Genomic DNA, 25,790 nt, shown 5'->3' with positions numbered 1-25,790 from the left:
GAGCGAGAGATGTGGAAGCGTTCGATACCTCGGAAAGAGGACTCGCGTTTCAGCTTTGAGTCAAAGTGGACACGTGTGCGTGAAAAGCACTTTGACGCATCCGACATCCTCAGTGCGAACGAATTCCTCGTGACACGGGAAGCTCTAAATGGCACCGCAAGCAGAAAAAAGGTCGCGTTGCGTCGCGACAGGCCAAAACTGTGTCCAGGGGCCGTGCCATGAATTTTGGACGGTTGTCCGCAGTACTTGAGCACCCAAAAGCCTAAAAGTCGTACAACGGGGAGGCCACCAGCAGCGAAACCGTCCTCGAAAAGAAAATGGACGAGTAGTGGTGGTACAAGCTCGGCGCCTCTCATTGGCGTTGGAACACAGGAGAACTCGGCGTTCAAGACCGACAGCTAGGCACATCAGGTGAAACAGAAGATGCGTTGCTATTCAGCCAACTATTCATTTGCTATTTTTTGCTATTCTTTGCTATTTGCTATTCTTTTGCTGCTATCCATTTGCTATACATTCATTGCTATTCATGCCAACAAGAGGCCAAAAATAGAGACATTCATAAATTTGTCTTTTGTAGCCTGCAGTGAAACATGTAACAAGTCATGTCAGACTGATTCACATGTCTGCACAAAAGCACAACTTGACCTAAAAAAGCAGAGGCTGTGGGACACACAAAAGAAGCTGTACATCCTGAAGAGCAAGTTGGCACATGTCCGTGCAACCTGCAGGATGTCACATGTACATCACATGTATGTGACATGCCCGGGTGCTAGCGTTGGATGCAGTGCGCACTACATCCAGAAATCAGCTGAAGTGTTTATTTTCTTATTTTTTTTGTGAGATGCCGGCTGCACTTTTTTTCCCGCGAAAGGAACAAGAAGCTTAGCCTGGCTAAGACATCAAGGACACACCAAGGCACCAGACACCAAGGCCGTAGGACACTTAGCCATGCTATGAGTTGCCCTGGAACATTGTTCTTGCCGATTACCATGATTGATTATGTAAATTCATTCAGTCATTCATGGCCATTGATGTTCTGCGGTATAAAGTCCTTATTGCCAGTGCCACTGATTGTGATCACTGTTGTATCGCGATTCATAAAATGTATAATACAATCATTAATAGTTAAGTAAAAACTCCACGGTGTGGGAACCACCCTGCAATAGCGACATTGTGGAGTTCTCCTATACCTAAAATAGTAAATCTGCAATAAATTATGATTGGGTGCATTGCTGTAGCGCAGGTGGAGTTTTCATTTTTTCAGACATCACACGCGATCAAAACACGTACAGATAACGTGCCGATGAGATACCTGCCTAAATGCAGCTTTTTTAAGTAACAAAGCCACGCACCGAATCGTTAACGCCTTAGGCGCCGCTGCAAATTTGTGGTCAGTCGCATTTGGACGTCCACATGTGAAAGCGATTGCCCGCTGTAAGTTCCCCTCCGTCCGCAGCCGATTATACTGCTCAGAGAGCTATATATCGCTGCACACCCGTGAACGTGCAAAATAAAACACAATTTAAATACGCCGAACAACCTTATTTGATTTGTTGTGCCCAAAATCACCCAAAACGGCTACCTCAGCCCACGCGCGAACGTACGGCTACGATGCGCCAGACGTGATCGTCATCCCCTGCTGCTAATGCGCGCGCCGCCGCGCGGCAGCTCCGGTCCCTAGGCTAACTTTCCGCTGGAGTTTCGTGACCAGATAGAGTATCAAAGGACCGTGCTATTACTTATTTCATCTGTCACTGACGTTGACATCTGTTGCTATATCATATAGATCTATGCGGTTAGGGGTGTACCCGCGGATCCGCGCGGATACCCGCACTAATCTCAGATTTTTCGGGTACAAAATGTGACTTGATGTGGGTCGCTGGTAAAGTGCGGGTGCACCCGCGTTGCCGCTGTGGGACGTGCGAGTACCCGGGCATTATCCACGTTCATGCTTTTTTTTTTGCAGCGCGCAAAAGACCGGACTACCAGTGCGTTATATGTCTTAATTTGATGGCTGTTCTTTTAACAATTATGTATCATGCATTTGATGTGCCAAATGTAAAGTGCGATTAAACCGGCTGGAAGCCGCTGTAGTGCGGGTCTGCGGATATACCCGCACGACCCGCGGATGCGGGTAGCTCCACCAAAACTCGTGCGGATCGGGAAACCGTGTTTGCGGATGCGGTACGAGTGGGGGTCGAGAATTACATACCCGCGCAGACATATAGCTATTACTCTAGCCACATATATACTACAGCCACAGCAGCTTCGCAGTGCTAACACGGTATAAAAAAGCAAATAAAATAAAAAAAGAAACATCGACCACACAGGGATTGTGCACGATGTCGAAAGAAAACGTGCTATTGGTTAATTGATCGAAAAAAAAAGAGAGAAAAATTTAGAGATGAAGTCCAACGCGAAATCAGCGAAAGGAATTCGGAAACTCCGCTTCCTAAATCCGCCTCGATATCCCAGTGGGATGCGAGAAGGAGACTACGGCCTGGGTTGTATTCAATATATTATCCATGTACGTCTTCTTTCGAGAGGTCACGTACGATTATACCGACATTTTTCAAACAGAGTAATCTCTTTATGCGACTGCCCCCGGGAAATGACGGTTCGAAATGCAATTCCCAAACACGAATATGATTAATGCTGCGCCTTAAAGGAGGGCACGTCGAGGCAGCGTCTACTGCAACGGGATCAAGATTTTACAGTATAATTCCACCAGATGGGTTGGAACGGGCAGGATAAAAAGATCGCCATAAAAGACAATAAAGTCTTACACCGAAAGAGATAGCTAGGATCGCTGCAAAAAATATTTTTGGGGTTCTGAGCCGCAGCTTAAAATCTGTAATCCCTCGGACATTTTAGAGTAAGGCGCGTGCGTAACATTTTTATGTATCGGCGAAGCCATGCGTTCCACGGCCTCATGGATCTCACGTCTTACCTGAATCCCACGTCTTACCTGGTAGAGGAATTTAAATTTTTAGCGCCACGAACTTACCGGGCCGTGACGATAAATTTTACGTAGACGGTACAAATAGGATGGCGAAATAATGCCGAGTAATGAAATTTATTTGGTAAATGTGGTTGGCCGTCATTATAAATGACGATGAAATCACTGCACTGATCCGTCATGACACCGTAACGACAACAACGTCATTCGCCAACGTCAAGCGCGACCATTCTGTCGCATTAAATCATTACTATCTTGACCCTGCACGGCTCGTATCATTGTGTCCCACCGAACCAAACGAGCTGCCCCACAATAGCAGGAGGTCATGAGCAGCACAGTGCCAGGATGGTAATGGCGTAATGACCTAATGTAACAGAATGGCCGCGCGTGACGCTGGCGAATGGCGCGTCTTTCATGGCGTCGCAGTATCGTTGCGAATTCGGGTGGTCATTTCATGTAAACACGGCATAGCGCTCGGAAATTGCTAGGTTGGCCCCCGAGCTGGATCACGTGACCGTTGCTACACTCTAAGAAAAAAGGAGTAGTTTTACTCCTTTTGAAACTAAATGCATTTCCACAAAAAAATACTCATTTACGGGAGTAAGTGCACGAGAGTAAATGAATGTCACAGAGTGGAGACTGCATTTCACGCTCTGTTCTAACAGTTCAAGTTACATAATTCGTGTGCATGCATGCAAATACTTTGAATCAAACCGTCAACCGTGATGTATCGAGTGATATAAAATCTTGCGCCATACATAGGGCACAATTTGCGATGAAAGAAGCGCTAACTGTTTCTTATTCTGTGTGGTTGGGAAACTTTGAACCTTATGACATCAAATGGACCAAGAGCACATATTTACGTATAGGCTGTTGCATTCGGAAGACTATTTGTGAAGTTCAGTGCCAATCTGCTCATCTATGTTGAGCAGAGTTGGTCCAACGCTCGCTTTCCGCATGCCACGAAACACCTCTCGTCAAGATGCTGCATTAATCCACCGAATGCGACTCGATGTGGCCTTTACAGCTCAGTGGCGTTACCGCTTGAGACAAGTTGACTCTCCCACCTGCTGCCACTGTGGTGTTCTTGAGGATCTGGAGCACATTCTTCTTCATTGCCACCACTACTAACCTTCCCGAACCAGCAGCACCTTCAACATAGGGACACCCTCCGTTGCCGTCTGCTCCAGATTGGTTGTAACGACTTTTCGTTGGCCGCTCTTCTTGGCCCCGTCTTGCACCCCAACCAGTGGGCTGTCACTGCCGCTCTCCTCGGTTTTCTCCGAGTCTCAGGACTCGTGAACTGCCTGTAACGTTGTGCTAGTGTTTATTATCTTCTTTCTTTTTGTTTCTCTTTTCTTTCTTTCTGTTTCTCTTTTCTTTCTTTCTGTTTCTCTTTTCTTTCTTTGCGTTTCTCTTTTCTTTCTTTGTGTTTCTCCTTTCTTTCCTTTCGTTTCTCTTTTCTTTTCCTTTCCTTTCTTTTTGTTTTCCTCTTTCCTCTGTTTCGATCCCCCTTTTTCTTTTTCTTTTCTTTTTCCTTCCTTTTCTTTTTCGTTTGCCCCTTCCCCCTTTTTTTTCGGAATAGCAAGCCGGCTCTTTGCCTGGCTAACCTTTCCTTTCTTTTTTTCTTAATAAACATATCCCCCCCTTCCCGAACCGCACTCTCCGAGTCTCTCAGTCAGCTGGACTCTCGCCCCTTCTCCCTATCGAAATTGCTTGGTCCCTTGCCCAATCCAGCCCAGCAACGATCTGCGCTCAAAGCTCTTTTGACATTTCTGGACACCATCGAACTTCGATCGTTATTGTGAAGGGGCTGATTATTTTATTCCCCACATCCCCACCAGCAATGGGGTAGAGTATCGCCTCCGGCGATGAACCTCCCCACTCTCCATCTCAAAATAAAGGTGTTGTTGTTGCAATCCTGGGCAGTAAATGTCGGGGTTAGGGGAATAAAATGGGGAGTAACTGCAGTCTCTGGGGGACTAGAAGCTGCAATTACTCCTCATTTTGCTCCTTTTTTTCCTAGAGTGCATCCGAACATGAGTGCCAGGAATCTAGCGGTCTTAGTCACTTGGATCACGCTAGGGGCACCGCGGTCGCCCATCTTCAGGTTTCATCGTATGCTACACCTTCGACTGAACATCGTGAACTTCGACGTGCGGGTCAATGAGGGCACTCGCCACCGTTGCAGTGTGGACATAGTTGAGCAACCCGAAATTTTGCATCATGGGTTGTGCACCGGTGCCCAGTGTCATTTCCGGTTTCATGTTCGGTGCTGGAGTTGGGCACCGGACATAGTTGGGCGACCCGCTGCTCGGTCGTTTGGAGACCGGGCGAAAAAAGTGCTAGCTAACAAATTTCGGGCGCTCGGAAGGCGCCACTCGAACATGCGAGCTTGCTTCGCCTTGATTGATTGATTGATTGATTTTAAAAGAAAAAAATGGAGATGGTAGTCTCGAGCCACTCGGGACTGGCTACTCCAGGACGCGTTATTAATAAAAGAAAGGGAAACTACACTAACCTCGACGCTTTGAAACGCTTTGAAAGAATAAATGAGAACATCATCACCGAGCTTGTCACCAAAAGCGAACCAAGCGAACATGACTGCTCCCACTGCATCGTCAGTACTTATTTGCTGTTGTTGTTGTTCGGGATCTGGCAATGAAACTTGCACCGAAATGACCACACGAATTCGCTATTACCTTACTGAGGCCTTTCTTAGAAGACTACTGATTCTTTCGAAGTCGCAGTTCCCTTGCCTATTTTCAATGATGGCTTCACCCAGTTAACCATCTTTCGTACAAGTCGAGGTACACAATGATGTTAAATTTTATGTACTCTTCAGTTGCAGGGGCGGTGGCTCTTCTGTTCAGGATATTTAATGTGTCAAAGTAAACTTGTGTAGTACAGTTTCAATCAAATTGTAATACAAATTCGATACAATGTAACAGAAAGAGAATGGCTCTCCTACCTGCGCCAGAGATGGCTATATTTCTTCTCATGATGGTCGAATAACAGCCGCTTTAAGAAATAGTATGATAAGTTACTGAACGACAGCAAATAACACGAAGTGACGACGAATGAGGAAATTTGCTGCGTAATTTGTGATTCACTATCCTATCCCAGAGCACGCTGGTTATGTTTGTTTGTTTGCTTGTTTGTTTGCAAGGGGAAAAAAAGAGAGAAGTTGAACTCGTCTCCCGGCGAATGATATGATATGATATGTGTGTGTGTTCGTAGGCCACGTACATCCTAGCACTAATCCCACAGCCACCATACATGAACCCCTCATGACCACGTAATATCGTGTAAAGGAGGCGGGCCATTGCCCATTAGAAAATCCACGAGTGAAAACAGGGCTGCATGATACTGGGCCAGGGACGGATGCCGATGCACAAGTTACTGAAAAGAAACCTTGCTCTACGCATTCTAGCAGTTATTGCAAAAGATGAACGCCTCTCGGCGTCTTCTTCAATCCAATTTTCAACTGTCAAAAGCAAGGGACCGTCTCGTTTGGCACACTGATTGTAACGAAGCGAAGAATTGGGAAACAATCCCAGCCAAGCCTTTTCTTTTTTTTTTTGTAATCGTGAGCAGAAACAAAGTTAATCGAGGAACTGTCCGCGATGGCCATATCTTCCCCTTAAGAAACAGCATCGTGTTTTCGAAAGACGTCTTTGCCTTTGCTCTCCGAATGAATCTTTTGCGTCATGTCAGAAACTGAGCAAAAATCTCGTCTTTGGTCAGGGGAGACGGTATTGAAAATCTCTTTTCTCTTGTCCGGTCTTTTGGGATGTCGCTAGTCGAACGTTCGAGAGTAAAGGGTCCACGTTGATAAACTTGAGAGAGAAAAAAAAAGAAGCAAGCAGCGGCGACCCCGCTTGTTTTCTTTCCAGCTAGAAGGATTGTGCGGAATCGCCGCTTTTCTAGCTGACAGTATTTTTCATTCGGGGACGATGAAACTGAAATTGAAGTTTCAAGACGAAAGAATCTCTCTGTAGCTTTGCGAAGACCAAGTGAAAAAAACGTGCGTTAGTTAAGTTGAGGTTACGAGGAAAATGTGCCTTCCATGTATTGTGCGCACAATGATACAAAAGGAAGAAAGAGATACCCATCCGGAAGGTAGACCCTCTCTCCTTATCATGTGGAAAGAAATGATTCAACACTTACAAGAGTTGATGCGAGACGCTTTATTGCCCCACCTTTACACACTTAACCTTAGACCCACTTCGATGTTCGGGGTTCACACAAGATCGTTATAAATGGGTTTCGTGTCTGTTGCAATCGCGTAGAAATGTCGAAGAATGAAGGCCAAACATTTTCTTGAAAATATTCGGCATATTCTAAAAATGCCTCTTTCAAAAGAAGTAGGAAACATACTGGGCGAATGCAAAGAAAGACAAGGACGAACGCAAACGGACAGACGTTCAGTGCCTGCGTGTTCATCCGTATTTTCCCTCGAGTTCGATTTTCCCTCGTCCGTATTTTCCCTCGAGTACAATATAAACGTCCACAATCAGCAAAATAAATGAGTGTTTCACTAAGAAAGCAGCACAACGCCCTACCTATAGACCTTCACTCACAGCACACTGTCGGCGCAGCGGTACTCCACGCCGGACTCTTGAACTCAGATGCGTCTAACTGATGCCCAATTATTTCACCAAGGGTGACGCGGAGCAAATGCTGAATGATCTCAAGCAACAAATGTGCAGAACCTCCTGGCTAACAGGATCTGCTTGGGATTCGCTTCTTTACAAGGTCCACCGCCAGAGTTACGCTTGCGAGTATACCACCTTCTTTCACGCGACAAACGACGCCCGTGGTGGTGGTGGTGGTGGTGGCGATAGGGCTTGCCGTTGTCGGCCTCACGTATGTGGGCAACGTCACGACTGACGCCCTGGGGGAATGTGCGTCCTGGGCCGACTTCTAAGGGAACTGTGCCGACATGTGTCTGAAAGCGTCTGAGGAAAACCCAGGAAAAACCCCAGACAGCACAGCCGGCACCGGGATTCGAACCCGGGTACCTCCCAGTCTCGACAACGACGCCCGTCCTACATAGGCTACGGCTCAATGTACCGTACAGCACAGCCAGTCTAACTTTGTCGTGACTTAAATCCCTACTTTTTTCCTTCTTCTACCACATCACCATCACATCACAGCGTACGTCTTCTCTTCAAACTGGGCAAGCGTGACTCTCCGAGCTGCAGTGCGAGTGGGGCTTGTAGAGGACATAGAACACCTCCATCTCAGCTGTCGGAAATACGTTGATACTCGAAGGGTTTTAAGGGGCGTGCCTGTTTCGTGTGGACTCCGGAGCCTCCGACATCGCGAAACTGTTAGGTCCTCAGTCGTCCGACAAGGTGCTGAGGGCACTTGAAAAATTTCTTCGTTCAACCGGGCTTATGGACATTCTATGGCTTGCTGAATCTGTGCAGTGTGTACCCCTAGCGATTCCAACATTTTACACTCACTTGGTTGAAACTTTTAAACTCCACTTTATTCGTTCATCTGTTTATATTTTCTGTGTGTCAGCGTCCTGAGGTAGCACTTCGACTTCGTCGCGACTCGCATCCCCATTTTTTTCTTTATCGCATCACCATCACAGCAACCAGGTAGAAAACATAAGAACCATTGGATAAGCGTTAGATTAACATTAGATAAACGGCCCCCTTCCTCACGTGGCCGCCTGTGGTGATTGATACACAAACTCCAGAGGCAGGGTCAACATTTGTGGAAACTATCACCAGGCATATTTTTATTTAAATATCCATCCATCTGTGGAGTCTCAGAAGACGTGAAAGCATTTTGCGTTGAATCGTAGTACCACGGCGAGGAAGAACACCATCGACTATACATTTAGAATCTGATAGTAAAAATAAATGTCGTCTTGAAGCATAGATGTGTCGTTGGTGCAAGTAGCGGTTCACATTTTCAATATCTGACACGGACGTCTGCATTTAAGAAACGCGTACCGCTTTCAGGAAGAGACAGGTCTATGTTTACCTTTAATAATATTGACAAACACGGGATCGATTTCTCGAGCTTATTCATTGTGTGGCGAAGAGTTTCTAAAGCAGGCAGTATATATTTGTCGAGCGTTTCCTGCGAAACACGGTGTGATGAATATTATCCCAACGTTTCCCTGCATAGTTTTAAAAGTGATGCATTGCTCCTGCGAGCTGTGCCTCACTAAGGCCGGCTCGGATATTAGGCATGAATGGAGTTGCATACGGTTTCCACGGCAACGAGGTTCCCCGCGACACGAACTAGCCCATTCGTCTTCACGCATTAAGAAAGATGATGCGTGGGCTGTCAACAGGGAGTAAAAATAACCCGCAAACGGAATACGTGACAAGAACACTGAATGTTATGGATTATACTATGGAACAGAATAATGCGTATTATTCGCCACATAATGTGCAGGCAAGGGGTAAAGGCTTTCATTACCATTAAATGTGGATCATTCTATTGAGGTCCATGCAAGTAGCGAAATTCTCAGGCGCGCATCCTGAGGAACGTGATGTCCATCTCCTCTGTGGACATCGGTTGCGCTACTTCTACATGAAATCCGGAAGCTTTCAGAGAAAAAAAAAATTATTGCGTTTTCAATTCCAGTTGGTGCTACCCCACACGGGACACCGTTCGCGTCTGTCTCCTGTATGCACCCTTCGGTTGTTCAATTAGGAACTCCAGAAAAGCATTACGCTACAACCTTATGAAGGCTTAACGTGTTGGCTATTTAGTGCAAAATTTTTGGGCTTGTTGTTGTCTAGTAGATTAGCAGCCTCCGGCCTTTGGGGTCCAATCTGTGTGAACGTGCATTTTGAAAACTATTAATATTATTCCAAACGATTGTAAACATGCATCCTACTTGTAACGAGTTTGACAGCGATTAAGAGGCGGGAAATAAAATGGGGACTATACGTATATAGGGTGTGCTTCTTCCTTCTAATCGTCTAGTTCTTGATGTACTCAAGTTCCTACATTTGAAATACACATACAGTAAAATCAAGCTGTGTAATCTCTAATGAAGAAGTCAACACAGTCAAGTCACATTATGTCCTCCCATCTGAATAATAAACATTAATAATAATAATATGGGGCTTTACATCGCGAGACAACTGCGACAATAATAAATGGCGAATGTGTATTTATTATTAAAATTCGGCATTATACTGCCAACACCCACTGAACGCACGCGAGAGACATATTTCGTTCAATGCATATTTCACACATAGTTCAGGTTGGGTTGATGACCGGTACACGATGATGATCCAAGGTTTAATGGCGTAAGATGACCGGTACATGTACAATACCTGGTCTTTCTATAACTTCTACCGCACCCAGTGCCAGAGGCTTCTCCTAAACGTTGATTGACACGCCATGTGGAAAGTTGTTACGGCACGTTAGCTAGGAAAATAGTTGTGCACAGAACTGCAGCCGTCACACTCTTGAGTTTACATTGTCACGCTAATGTTACTCTGGAAGCACGGAAACGCACAACTGAGCTCCTTATCCAAGTTTGTACGTGTAGAAAGAGATCATAAGTTGTTGTGAGAACCTCATGCAGGGTGCTGTAATATGGATTAATGAAAGCACACTTTATTTTAACTATCAGGCTGCGACATTTGGGCTTGCGCCAGACCTTTGTTACTCTCCCTGTCATACTCAGGATTTATTTGTTGTTGTTGTTGTTACTCTCCCAATCCGCTTGACACAGCGTGTGGTGAAATTCACAGCCAGAGGGTGGAAGACTCCTTTCCTATTCCGTCAACCGAACTTTCACCATCTCATTTCCTTTTTTAGTCGCTGTGAAGGGGCTCATTATTTCATTCCCAGCTCATTATTTCATTCAGTATCGCCCCTGGCGATGAAACTCCCCAGTCATCGTCTCGTGATGTGATGTGATGTGATGTGATGTGATGTGAATAAAGCAAAAATGGGGATGTGAGTTTCGACGAAGTCAAACTGTGGCTACCCCAGTACACTTAATACCGAAAGTTCAAGCAGATGATGAGATGATGAAAACACAAAGGGGTGTCAAGTTGTTGTTGTTGTTAGTCGCTGTTTTAGCTTAACTGCCGAAGTCTAGACCAAGAGAGGTTGCACCGTATATTGCGGACAGCCAGATACAGGCAGCTCAGGACAGGGGGCAGTTAACAACAACAGATAAATTAATGATGATGAATGGAGAAATTGGTAGGCAGTTAAGGATTACAGGTAACTTCATAAAACAGAACGTGAACGTGAGAACCTTTTTTTTATGGAACAACAACAACAACAAAAAGAAAGACATGGACAACAAGATGAGCATAGAAACCGAACTGGGCAACACAGAACCGGGTGCCCAAGCGTTTACACGCCCCAAAGAAATAAGGGGGTGTCATCGCGGTGTCATAAAGGGAAGACAATGCTTTGAGCGAGTGATTTGTGCCTTGCATATTTCTTCGGGACCCCCAAATCACTCGGGTACCCTATACTAAAACTATCGCGGTGTCTTTTAAGCCGCAACATCTCCATGGGTACCCAGCAAGCCGGCTCTTTGAGGATGAGGATGACATGAGGATGACACAGACGACCGTCTGTGTCGTCCACCAGCTGGCCTGAGTCGATGCCATCCTCTCCGTCGTGCAGCATCTCATTCAGTTTTCATAGGCAAGGGTACAGCTTGCTTCATACTTGGCTGAAGCACAGGAGCTGCAGCAATACAGGTGGAAGACTAAGAACCAGCTCCCATGGCATAGTCGTTACGATGATTGCTATCACTTACGTTACTCAAAGGCGATAGCGATCGATGCAATAAAACTCACAACTTCGGGTACCCCAGGCCCGGCAACTGGCTCGCAAGATCATTGGTCGCTGCACGGTGTGTGCAAAAACGAAACTGAAATCGGCACAGGTACGCACCGCATCGCTTCTCGAAGAGCACATTCAAAGAACTTAGCCTTTTGAGGTCGTCGGGGTCGACTTTGCTGGACCTGTCTTGCTCAAAACGAGACACGGTGCCGAAAAGGCGTACATAATGCTGTTTACATGCGCTGTCATCCGAGCTGTACACCTGAAAGTCATGCCCAACGTCACAACGAGGTCGTTTGTAATGTCGTTTCGAAGATTCACATCCCGAAAAGGCACGCCAACCACCATCTACTCTGACAACGCCAAGACATTCTAGAGAGGCTCCAAAGAAGTGAGAGCAATGTGGTAGACTGTTAGAGCTTCGCTCTGTACCTCAATGACCATTGGTGCTTCTTTCCTGTGTGTTTTGTTTTCTTCATCTTCCTTTTGAGCGGCGTAGCACAGCCATTGGGGGGGGGGGGGGTATGTTTATTAGACGAAAAGGGAAAAAAACGGGGAAAGGTCAGCCAAACGGGACGTCGGCTTGCTATTCCAGAAATAAGAAATAATAATAAATAAATAAAAAGAAAAGAGAATAATTAAAGAAAGAAAGAAAGAAATAGGAAGGAATAAGAAATAAATAAATACAGAAAGAAAATTAAGAAATAAGAAATAAAGAAAAAGAAAAAGAATCCAGGTGGAGGACAGCTCAGTTGTTGTGCTTATACATAGCTAGTGCTTGTACACTGTTGTGCTTGTACACTGTTGTGCTTGTCGGCACAGTTCCCTTAGAAGGCGGCCCAGGACGCACATCCCCCAGGGCGTCAGTCGTGACGTTGCCCACCTCTGTGAGGCCGACAACGGTGAGTCCTTTCGCCACCACCACCCACATAACTTTAACTTCTCATATCTCACATCTAATGTTTCGAATGTAATGGTGTAGTGTACTGCTCTCCAGCGGTGGACCACCGCATGTCATAGTCACGATTTATTTTTTGTTCTTGTGAGAGCTTCAGAGGTTGCAGATTTCTGCTCGACGGAAAAAGATCCACTGGAAATTTATCGTGGAACGCGCCCTCTGGTGTGGTGGCTGGTGGGAACACGTGGCAAAATGCGTAAAAACTGTTTGTGAAAAGTTCTTGAACGTCAATCGTTACATTTTGAAGAACTGTCGAGCGTTCTGACTGAGGTGGAGGGAGTTATAAACTCTCGCCCATTAACATTCGTTTCTTCAAGTCCAGATGATCCTCAGACGCTGTCTCATGCGCATTTGTTCATTGGGAGAAGAATTACCGCACTACCGAAGTCCCCACTGGAGTGAACGCCACATTCGCCTCGCACCGATCTAACGAGAAAATGGAAACATCGTCAGCAACATGTCGATATGTTTTGTGACTGCTGGCGGAAAGAATAAACAGTTTTAGTACATCGTACACTATCGCTTTTGCGTACGGAAGGGATAGCGTTGATGATTCTGCGCACGTCCACAACAGAAACAGAGCCTCGCGCAGTGTGCAGAACCACCAACGCTATCCCTTCCGTACGCAAAGGCGATAGCGTACGATGCACTAAAATTCTCTGTAATATCTTCTGCAACTTCCGTCGGCTCACCAAGGTTCAGCGCCGCCAAATATTTTACAGGAGAACGATCTCGTTATTGTGTACGATGCAGAGCTTGGCACTTTGGCCCGCGATAACTCACATCCGCGGCTTGAACGAGTTCAGTCGTACTCATCCGAAGGCCAATATGGCGAAAGATGAAAGTCACTGAAAAGGCTAGCCAGCTGTAGGGATCGAACCCACATCTTCTGGATTACTGGTCCAGGGCTCTACCAATTCAGCTAAGCTAACACGCCTCTCCAGCGACTTTTGGGTTGCGTCATCTGAAGGGTGCGTCGCTGGAGAGGCGTGTTAGCTTAGCTCAATTGGTAGAGCCCTGGACCGGTAATCCAGAAGATGTGGGTTGTATCCCTACAGCTGGCTAACCTTTTCAGTGACTTTCATCTTTCATCGTTGATTTCTTAGGCAATATGAGGCTTTGTTTGTATCTGTCCCCTCTATGTTGTTCCAGCCTCAGAACATCAGTTTCTCTCTTGGCCAATATGGCGTCTGCAATTATCTCTTGTTCGCAATGGAAAGGGTTGTTGCTACGGCGCGCAATACCGCCACCGAGTCAACCGACTCTCATGGACCACCACTGGACGGTCCCCACGCAAATGAGTGTCGCTGATCGCACACTCATGATCACGATGCCACTGACTGCACTCACGTGGCATAATAAAGAGTTCTAGTGTACCGAAGGCTATCGCCTTTGCATACGTAAGGCGTATGTAGCGTTGATGGTTCTGCGCATGTCCACAACACAAAGAGTGCTTCGAGCAGTGCGCAGAATCACCAACGCTGCCCATTCCGTAAGCAAAGGCGATAGCGTACGATATACTAAAACTCTCTATTATCACGTCTGCAGCTGCGCAGCGCAAGCCACTGACGAAAACCTTTAACCTTTAAAACTTTAAGACCTTGTCTGCAGCATCGCTGATACGATAAAATACGACACGCAGACGATGTTCGAGTGAACACATGGTCTTCTGTAACTTTGTCATGAACTTTGCGCCCTTGAAAACGCCCTGAAACAATTAATATAGCAGAGAAAGTGCCACTACATGACGGACGTAAAATGCATTTCGTATTCACGGCGACTCGGTTCTCTTCATCTCTGTGCTTTGCAGAACACGCTGTTTTTAAGGAACTCGTAAATCCTCAACGTTTAACTGCACATCCAACATTATAGCTTAAGCTGCACTGCATGATGATTGCTTGCAAAGCCGGCAGTCGAATTTGCCTCCGTCGCTAAAATTTTTCTTCGGAGCTCCCGTAGCTCTCTCGATCGTTCGGTGCTGGGGTTTGGGAGCTTTATGGGTTCCTCTCGAACCGCCCTTTCTTCTGATTGCAGTTGCCTTCGATTCTGATCATATTCTAGTTGCATATATGCCGACATTCTGGCAAAATTGTTCTGGCAAAAGCTTAAGACTTATAAAGTGTTGTACGTTGTCGTTGAAGCCTAAGTCGCTTAAAGTACAGGTAGAACCTCTCAAGCGCTTTCTAACGACACCTCGATCGAAGTCATAGCTTCACGCGTTCGCGAGATAGAGTGCCCGCAAGGTACGCGTGTCCCTATATTTCCGTCTCTCTCGCACCGTGCAGTGCAACATCTTTACACACTGGAATGCAGTGATTCCGAACTTCGAATCCCGGCTAGGAGGATGTAACAGAACGTCAGAAGGACGCCGGTAGGGCTGCGTGGACACGTAAATTTACGGCAGAACGTATGCTTGACAACTCCTCGCGACCTCTCCGTATTGTGGCTCCTCCACGTGGTATGTATACGTATCAAGACACCGTTTTCTTTCCCTATGTACAGTCTTTTCTCTGTCTAAATAAAGAACAGTTCTCACTTAGACCCGAACTGGTGAAAACTCTCTTGATTCTCTGTGTCGCAACTTAACGAGGCTGCAAGTTCGCAACAAACGCCCAGACTGCAGAGTGACGCGTGTTCGAATCATGGCACCGGCCAGGGGAAAACCTCGAGGAAAACCTCAGGGAAAACCTCAGATCAAATATTTGGTCTGAGGTTTTCCCTTTGTCTTGCGGCAGCCTTTCCAGGCGTATGTCGGCACAGTTCCCCCTGAAATCTGCCCAAGACGCATACTAACCCCGTGTCCCCCACTTCTTCCTGCTGTCCTCTCTCCACCTGTCCACGTTTGTACGTCGCTCATAGCCACAGTTGCTTCGCGGCGCTAACACGGAATTGAAAAGAAGCCGAAAACTGTTGGTTAGCATTAACTCGTTACCCGCATCCAGCGCGATAAGTGGCATGACTTTCTGCAGTAACGCCCGATACCGTAAATTGGCGCCGATCAACGTGTCGACGTTATCGCGTGCCGGAAGAAAGGTATGCCAGGAACGTTTCCTCTGGCATTATTTTGTCGCTTTACGATAATGCTGAAAGAATGTCCCATACCTTTGACGCACTGTCTGTTCTCGATGTTGACTGGGTGCTCCGCTCGACATTCGCATTTTCGAGAAGTGGTGTTGCAGAATACGTTGTGCAACACTTGACTGCATGTCAGGTTGCATGGGTCACCGATGTAAAAGCCAACACCTGCAAAATATAACGGGGTCATTACTGTTACCGTAGACATACTACAATGCCAATCACGCCATTTCCACCATGCATTCCCTTTTCGTGTTCTGCTGACAACGATAAACAGCAAAGCAGTTCAGCGTCTTTCTAACGTAAAGCATTACCTTGGAGCCAAAAATTAGATGGTGCAACAATATACGTCTGTTTATAACTCAAACAACTACTTACACATTTGAGTTATAAGTTCTTACATTACTTGCAGCCAAACAGCTTACACCGCGCTTACACCGCTTACACCGTGCTTACACGGCGGACGCAAAGGCCCAAAATAGCAGAATATTTATCGAGGCCCTCCTTCATTCACTCATCAAGAAGTCTCTCAGTATGAATCCGTACTCCTGACACATACGGCGGCAACCACATTGCATGCGTATAACACTGGGCCCGACATAACAATCCACCACAATCCACCATAAAATCCGCCCCTGCAATCTACACAACGATCCACATCTGAGGATAAACGGATAAGCGAACTGAAATCAAACGCTGAGCCGTTCAAAAAAATGTGTCAGACGTTCAAGAAGCCAGACAGCGTCGGGACTTGTTTGTTCACAGAGGTTCACAGAGAGAGTTTGTTCGTTCGAGGCCGCGAACAGAAGGAGCGCGCAAGCGCAGCAGAGAAGTAGGGAGAGCCTCCATCGAACAGCGGCCAGCGCTGGGTTACTTCGCAAAAACAGGGGTTAACAGGTTAAACTGTTAACAGGGGTTCCAGAATGCATAGGTAAACAGGAAAACTAATAATATGATTACTAAAATAACGAAGTTCCGAAGTAATAGTGCGTAATACCAATTTTCACTGATGCCGGCTGTACAGGGGGTTGTTTGACACCAGGCGTCGCACCGCTCCACTACGCCGCATCTTTCATGACAAACTAAAAATATTTATAGCGCGTTGTCGGTCGTATGGTTCCGCATATGGTATGTTACGGATTTCATGTTAACTTCGTCGTTGAAGGGATAGAAATAGAGGACGAGGAGGAGGAAGTTTGGGGTTTTCTGGAGGGGTATAAGCGTGGTAAACTGTGATTGGAGGAGGACTTGTTGTCTGTATTTCGTGATGGAATGATGTTCGAAGGACGATAAAGTTGGTTGCTGCGGTCACCTTTTTTTCGACTCCGGTTCTTGGGGATTCTGGCGATTACAATTTTCTACATGGTGCCGGAACCTGGGAGCTTGCTCTGGGACTAACGACTGGGATCGACTCGAGAACCCGTGGACCCGGAGATATTGGACGCATTGAAGACTATCGTCGTCGGACAAAGAATGGATCGCCTGAAGGCGAAGCGAAGTGCGCGGCGAGCTCAGACAACAAGGATCGTCACCTTTTTTCGACTCCGGTTCTTGGGCATTCTGGCGATTACAATTTTCTACAGGGTTTCGGCACCATGTAGAAAATTGTAATCGCCAGAATGCCCAAGAACCGGAGTCGAAAAAAGGTGACCGCAGGAACCAACTTTATCGTCCTTCGAACATCATTCCATCACGAAATACAGACAACAAGTCTTCCTCCAATCACAGTTTACCACGCTTATACCCCTCAAGAAAACCCCAAACTTCCTCCTCCTCGTCCTCTATTTCTATCCCTTCAACGACGAAGTTAACATGAAATCCGTAACAATCTCCCCCCGGAAATGAGGATCCTCATTTGATCATCAACAAACTCTATGGTAACTAACGAATCTCTAGCGGATATAACAACTGGACCGGTCTTCGTAGTACTGTTCCATCCCGACGCAATTGCTGTATGCATGCAATGCATGTATGCAATGAATGGGCGTGGTGGAGTGGTGAGCTTCACAGATAAAAAGCATGGCAATACCACGCTACCTTTGCCAAGGCATCGGATACTCGTCCAGTCAGGTCCAGGTGCATGTGTTCACGGATGCAAGCCCGGCTGCGTACGGCGCGGTAGCATACATGCGGACACAGGATGACTGCGGGGAAATTGCGGTAGTCTTCCTTATGGCGAAGGCACGAGTGTCACCTCTGACAACGTTGACGCTGCCACGTCTGGAACTGATGGGAGCTTTAATCGGATGCAGACTTGCGAAGACCATTCGTACATCTCTCACGCATCACATCATCAAGTTCTACTTCTGGACAGATTCAAGCATCGTCCTGTGCTGGATTAGAGGATCAGCACTGCGGTGGAAACAGTTCGTCCAGTCTTCCACATGTGTCGTGGCAGCCGCTCACTGTGGACGATGACCAAGTCGTCTACTCGCAGCAAGTTACGTCCGTGAACCGCTGGGACCTGGTGCGCAGACCTCAGTTGAAGGAGGTATTCGTTCCGCCACCGCCTCCAGAAGCTGTCAATCATCTGCTGGTGAAGCAACCACCGGTTACGTGTGTCAGTGGATGGTCTCGGAGGTACGACGTCCAGTGGTGGAAGCGAAGTTGTCCTTTTTCCCACCAAGAAGTGGGCCGGGGTAAGCGGTCCTTCGTCAGCAGGGCTGTCGTTCACAAACGTAAGGGGTCGAGAGTTAATGACCGCCTCGACACCGTGCAGAACGGTCGTCAGCTCCTCGAAGGTGAGCCTGTTTTTCCCGAGGGTCTTCCTTAAGGTTGTCTTCACACTTCTGACCAGGCGTTCCCAGAAGCCGCCCCACCACGACGCCCGTTCAATTATGTACTTCCAGTGAATCTTGTGATCGGCGAGGTGGTCCTGGAAACCCTGGCCTTTCAACGCCTTCCAAATTTCCTTCTCTGCTTTCTTGAAGGTCGTAGCGTTGTCCGAATAGATTACGGAAGGAACGCCGCGTCGTGCCGTGAAACGTCGAAAGGCTAATAGAAAACTCGGTGTCGTCATTCTGGAGACCAACTCGAGGTGGACGGCTCGAGTAACCGCACAGGTGAATAGGGCGATGTACGCCTTTTGATCTTCTCCATCCTCAGACTTCACGATCCCAGTCGTTAGTCCCAGAGCAAGCTCCCGGGTTTCGGCACCATGTAGAAAATTGTAATCGCCAGAATGCCCAAGAACCGGAGTCGAAAAAAGGTGACCGCAGGAACCAACTTTATCGTCCTTCGAACATCATTCCATCACGAAATACAGACAACAAGTCTTCCTCCAATCACAGTTTACCACGCTTATACCCCTCAAGAAAACCCCAAACTTCCTCCTCCTCGTCCTCTATTTCTATCCCTTCAACGACGAAGTTAACATGAAATCCGTAACAATGTAGAAAATTGTAATCGCCAGAATGCCCAAGAACCGGAGTCGAAAAAAGGTGACCGCAGGAACCAACTTTATCGTCCTTCGAACATCATTCCATCACGAAATACAGACAACAAGTCTTCCTCCAATCACAGTTTACCACGCTTATACCCCTCAAGAAAACCCCAAACTTCCTCCTCCTCAAGGTCACATCATCTTCCAGTCGCTTGTCACTTGTGTCGTCGGTGATCCCGAGGCTCTCCAACTCCCATAACTTCCTGATGTCGAGGCAATGCCCCTCTGTCGTGGCTTGAACGTGGAGCACGCAAGTTAGAGCATTCGTACCCTTAGTCACCGATGACTTCAGTAGGCTGGGTCCCTGGAACGTCCATCCCAGATGCGTGTTGACAGCCACTGTGCTCTCAGAACCAGCAGAGCGTCTCAACTCAGTTTTCAGAAGTCGCCACATTTGGTCTGCTCCGACCAATAGCCCGATTCCAGGTTGGGCCTCTACTCCAGCGAAGAAAACCTCGTCGGCGATGCATTGGCATATGGCTATGCATTGCATCCCGACGCAATTGCCCCGGCTGGACAGGTCACACAGCCGACTACGCCATCGACTGGAACGAACGGTGGGAGATCAAGCAGAATAAGGTTGCCCAAGCTACAGCTGCAGACGTTCCGTGGAGAGCTGTCACAGTGGCTACCATTCTGGGAGCAATTCAGAGCAGCTATCCACGAAAACGACGACCTTCCGCGAAGTGAGAAGTTTCACTATTTACGGACGCTGCTGTCTGGTCCGCCGGCAGCTGCGATTGCCGGACTGCAAGCCACAGAAGCATGCTACCAAGACGCAATCAAAATACTGGAAAGTCGGTTCGGAGACCATCGAAGGATTGAGCAGGATCATCTTGTAAATTTACGAAATCCGCCAGTAGTGACGGCAGTAGACGACGTACGGGGACTAAGGAAGCTGTATGACCACATGCAAAGCCACATTCGAGGTCTACAAGCACTGGGGGTTTCCACGGGCACGTATGCAACGCTACTAGTGGACATTCTGCTGAAGGCACTTCCCAGCGAGATGGCCGTAGAGTATCATCGTCAGCTGGCGCACGACGGAAGGGCCGGCCAGCGGCAGGCCGCGGGATCACAGCATGACGCGGGTGAACAACGGCCCGACGCCTCCACAACGACAGTGTCAGAGCTAGACAGGATGTTGAACTTCCTTCGAGTAGAAGTCGAGAGCAGGGAAAGAACTGGAAGCAACAGCGCGAAGAAAGAGGACGCTAGTCTAAAGTCTATAAAAGATCGTCGAGGAAGAAACCGACCATCAGCAGCAGTCTTGCATGCGGCAGCTAAGAGCGGACAAGGCTGCCTGTTTTGCAGCTCCGAGAGCCACGGCACGGAGGTGTGCGACGGTCTAATGGATCTTGAACAAAAGAAGAAACTTCTGGCATCACAAAGTCGCTGCTTCAGGTGCACAGTAAAGGGACATCGTGCAAAGGATTGCAGGAGGAAGGTACAGTGCTCAAAGTGCAAAGGCCGTCATGTGACGTCTCTCTGTGACCCGAAATGGCGCTCGTCAGCGGCGACACAGGTGAAGTCGGTAGAGACTACCAGCATGTACACCGCAAGTACGGGTGAGGACACGAGGGATAACGTTGTCCTTCTGCAAACGTTTCGTGCGTGGGTCATCGCTGATGACCGCTCGGTGTACATCAGAGGGATATTGGATGGCGGCAGCCAGAAGACTTTCATCAGGCAAGACATCTCCAGGAAATTGAAGCTGCAAGTGCTGGGAGAAATAGTTGTACGGCTGAACACGTTCGGTGATGCCACAGGATCAGAAACAGCTCACAGACACCGCCTGGTACAAGTACGACTGCGAAGTCAATACGATGAGAAGGAATACCTGCTTGAAGCGATGGAGATCCCGTTCATCTCCAAAGACATCGTAGCAGCATCCGTGAACGACAGTTTTGTGGCAGCAGTCAAAGCCGAGGGTGGATGCATCGCCGACGAGGTTTTCTTCGCTGGAGTAGAGGCCCAACCTGGAATCGGGCTATTGGTCGGAGCAGACCAAATGTGGCGACTTCTGAAAACTGAGTTGAGACGCTCTGCTGGTTCTGAGAGCACAGTGGCTGTCAACACGCATCTGGGATGGACGTTCCAGGGACCCAGCCTACTGAAGTCATCGGTGACTAAGGGTACGAATGCTCTAACTTGCGTGCTCCACGTTCAAGCCACGACAGAGGGGCATTGCCTCGACATCAGGAAGTTATGGGAGTTGGAGAGCCTCGGGATCACCGACAACACAAGTGACAAGCGACTTGAAGATGACGTGACCTTGAGGGACTTCGACAGCACAGTCGAAAATAAGGATGGTCGATACCAGGTCGGCCTACCGTGGAAGGCAGACAGTACTTACCTGGGGGACAACCGCAAGGTAGCGGAGCGCAGACTTCAGAGCCTGGTGAAGAGGCTATGCTCCAACGAGAGTCAACTGCTTGGCTGTGATGAAGCAATGAGGAACTACTTGATCCAAGGCCACGCAGAAGTGGTTTCCGAAGACGAGTGCACTTCCGCAGAACACGTTTACTACATGCCTCACCAAGCAGTATTCCGGGAAGATTCGGCAACGACGAAGCTTAGGGTGGTCTTCGACGCGTCTTCTCACGCACCAGATACCGCATCGTTAAACGAGTGTTTGGAGAAAGGCCCGAAGCTTAACGCCGAATTACTGCCACTACTCTTACGATTTCGCACGGAACGGGTTGCTATTGCTGCGGACATAGCGAAGGCGTTCTTACAAGTCTTGGTGAGAGAGGAAGATAGGGATGCGCTGCGCTTCCTCTGGTTCCAGGAAACGCCACCAGTGGATGGCCCTTTGCCCGAAATCCAAATCTGGAGAATGACTCGTGTACCGTTCGGTACGACTTCAAGTCCGTTTCTTTTATCGGCAACGATCCAACATCATCTGAAGAAAGTCGAGGGACCCCTTAAAGAAACGGCAGAGAAGCTTAGAGAGTGCTTCTACGTAGACGACTTGCTCACAGGCGCTTCTACCGAAGCAGAAGCCGAACGACTGTACACTGAAGCGAACACCATCATGCAGCTGGCTGGGATGGAGTTAAGAAAGTGGGCGTCAAGTTCAGCAATTCTCAGCCAACGTTTCCAAGAGCACGACGACAGGTGTCCTGGAGGGTATTACGCAGCGACGACAGAACTCGGCCTCCTAGGATTGCTGTGGGACCGAGAAACGGATCAACTGAAGCTCTCTCGCAACAGCTGGAGCCTCTCTTCAAGAGGGAACACGAAACGCGCGGTACTGAAGGTCTCCGCCACCGTCTTCGACCCGCTCGGCTTCGTCGCACCGTTCACTATACGAGCAAAAATGCTGTTTCAACGAATTTGGCAGATTGGGCTCGACTGGGACGAAGACTTACCGGACGCGATGGCTGAAGAATGGGCGTGGTGGAGTGGTGAGCTTTCACAGATAAAAAGCATGGCAATACCACGCTACCTTTGCCAAGGCATCGGATACTCGTCCAGTCAGGTCCAGGTGCATGTGTTCACGGATGCAAGCCCGGCTGCGTACGGCGCGGTAGCATACATGCGGACACAGGATGACTGCGGGGAAATTGCGGTAGTCTTCCTTATGGCGAAGGCACGAGTGTCACCTCTGACAACGTTGACGCTGCCACGTCTGGAACTGATGGGAGCTTTAATCGGATGCAGACTTGCGAAGACCATTCGTACATCTCTCACGCATCACATCATCAAGTTCTACTTCTGGACAGATTCAAGCATCGTCCTGTGCTGGATTAGAGGATCAGCACTGCGGTGGAAACAGTTCGTCAAAAACAGAGTTACCGAAATACAGGCTGAGACGGATCCAGCAGCATGGAGGCATTGCCCCGGGCAGCAAAACCCAGCGGATCTTCTAACCAGGGGAGAGACGATGAAGAAGTTGCTAGACGACTACAGATGGCTGAAAGGTCCCGAATGGTTGGCTAAACCGTCTGAAAGATGGCCGAGCACATTTCCGACAGAGTCGGCAGACGACGAGACAGTGGAAGCGGAACGAGTGAGGACCCAGGTCCTGCTGGTAGACGCCGATGACATGCCGTCTTCAGTTACCAACATCGAGAACTACAGTCGACAGCATCGGCTTTTGCGAGTCACGGCTTGGATTTACCGCTTCGTCAAGAACTGCCGACTCGCAGGGAATAACGTCACCGGACCACTAAGCGCTGAAGAGATCTGTAACGCTGAAGTCTACTGGATCAAGGAGGCGCAGAGAAGCGAGTATCAAACGGAGATACAGCAATTGCGTCGGGATGGATATGTCAACGAGAGCTCGCAGATTGCGAAATTTCAACCAGCGTTGGACGGAAATGGCATCTTGATGGTTTCTGGCCGTCTACAGCACTCTACACTGCCACTTCACGTAAAGCACCCGGTCCTGCTACCGCATGGACACCGGTTCACCGAGCTGGCAGTGGATGCTGCGCATCGTCGGCTACTCCACGCGGGTGTCCAAGAGACAATGGCGGATATGCGAGAGCACTACTGGATCCCTAGGTGCCGACAGCTTGTGAAAAAAATTCTGCACCAGTGTACAGCGTGCGCACGGCACAGAGCTAAACCAGCAACCGCACCCGTAGCACCACTTCCGGGAGACCGAGTATCGCAAAGTGGACCATTCGACGTGATCGGGGTGGACTTTGCCGGACCCTTGTACGTGAAGTCTGAGGATGGAGAAGATCAAAAGGCGTACATCGCCCTATTCACCTGTGCGGTTACTCGAGCCGTCCACCTCGAGTTGGTCTCCAGAATGACGACACCGAGTTTTCTATTAGCCTTTCGACGTTTCACGGCACGACGCGGCGTTCCTTCCGTAATCTATTCGGACAACGCTACGACCTTCAAGAAAGCAGAGAAGGAAATTTGGAAGGCGTTGAAAGGCCAGGGTTTCCAGGACCACCTCGCCGATCACAAGATTCACTGGAAGTACATAATTGAACGGGCGTCGTGGTGGGGCGGCTTCTGGGAACGCCTGGTCAGAAGTGTGAAGACAACCTTAAGGAAGACCCTCGGGAAAAACAGGCTCACCTTCGAGGAGCTGACGACCATTCTGCACGGTGTCGAGGCGGTCATTAACTCTCGACCCCTTACGTTTGTGAACGACAGCCCTGCTGACGAAGGACCGCTTACCCCGGCCCACTTCTTGGTGGGAAAAAGGACAACTTCGCTTCCACCACTGGACGTCGTACCTCCGAGACCATCCACTGACACACGTAACCGGTGGTTGCTTCACCAGCAGATGATTGACAGCTTCTGGAGGCGGTGGCGGAACGAATACCTCCTTCAACTGAGGTCTGCGCACCAGGTCCCAGCGGTTCACGGACGTAACTTGCTGCGAGTGGACGACTTGGTCATCGTCCACAGTGAGCGGCTGCCACGACACATGTGGAAGACTGGACGAATAGTTGGACTATTCTTCGGTAGAGACAATAATGTCCGCGCCTGTACAGTGAAAATGGGTGATGGAACAGTACTACGAAGACCGGTCCAGTTGTTATATCCGCTAGAGATTCGTTAGTTACCATAGAGTTTGTTTGTTGTTGGTTAAAGTCGCGATATCAAATGAGGATCCTCATTTCCGGGGGGAGATTGTTACGGATTTCATGTTAACTTCGTCGTTGAAGGGATAGAAATAGAGGACGAGGAGGAGGAAGTTTGGGGTTTTCTGGAGGGGTATAAGCGTGGTAAACTGTGATTGGAGGAGGACTTGTTGTCTGTATTTCGTGATGGAATGATGTTCGAAGGACGATAAAGTTGGTTGCTGCGGTCACCTTTTTTTCGACTCCGGTTCTTGGGGATTCTGGCGATTACAATTTTCTACATGGTATTTAGAAGCAACAAAGTCTCTAGTCACATCACCGGCATATCATGCTTGTCTACTGCTTTACAGTACCTTTAATATGAAAAATAGCGGTATGGTAGTGTTGGATAATACATATTACTGACAAACCTCGCAGTATTGCGTAATTTTAGAAGTCAACAGTGAGTTTTAGTATAGCGTACTCTGTCGCCTTCGCGCCAATGAAGGTGAGCAGGATGATGGCGATGATGATGATGATGATTAGTGGTGGTGGTGGTGACTCCGACAGAAAGCAAGTATACACACACACTGAGATGTCACAGAACGCGCAACACGCAAACAGTCGAACAGCAAAACCCACAAAACACACATAGGCTCAAAACTTGTTGTCTGCACCAATGTCCCGGAAAAATTTCACTATGGCGGAGAACGCCCGGTGTCTGACAGTGTGATTCCAGGACCCAAGTACTTTTGAAACGCTGAGCGGACGGCCGCCCATACTGCTGCCAGCTCCGACTGTAGAAGGCGACGAGCTTCAGTGTATCGTATGCAGGACATCAAAATGTGCTCTACATCTTCCACAACACCGCACACGGAGCAGTTTGGGAAGGTTGCATTCCCGATCATGTGTAGAAAGCTACGGCTGTATGGGACCCTCAGACGAAACTGGTGGATTAGGGTCTCCATGGACCGAGGAAGCGAGGCTGGGACCACGAACGAAAAGTCTCGGTCTATGCTGATCAGT

The 25,790-nt window shown here is 48.3% G+C and overlaps 1 protein-coding gene across 1 annotated transcript in view; it reads right to left on the bottom strand.

Moving 5' to 3' along the window:
* LOC135386132 (uncharacterized) overlaps positions 1-25,790 on the bottom strand; it is a 305,833-nt gene that overhangs the window by 143,095 nt on the left and 136,948 nt on the right. The window contains exon 3 of the mRNA XM_064615884.1: positions 15,816-15,956. Coding sequence (XP_064471954.1) covers positions 15,816-15,956 — 141 coding nt within the window. The remainder of the gene's footprint in view (positions 1-15,815; positions 15,957-25,790) is intronic.

The sequence above is a fragment of the Ornithodoros turicata genome, chromosome 2 (genome assembly GCF_037126465.1).
Source record: "Ornithodoros turicata isolate Travis chromosome 2, ASM3712646v1, whole genome shotgun sequence".
NCBI lineage: Eukaryota > Metazoa > Arthropoda > Arachnida > Ixodida > Argasidae > Ornithodoros > Ornithodoros turicata.
The sequence above is the reverse complement of the archived record's forward strand: the minus strand, read 5'-3'. Positions and strand labels throughout refer to the sequence as shown.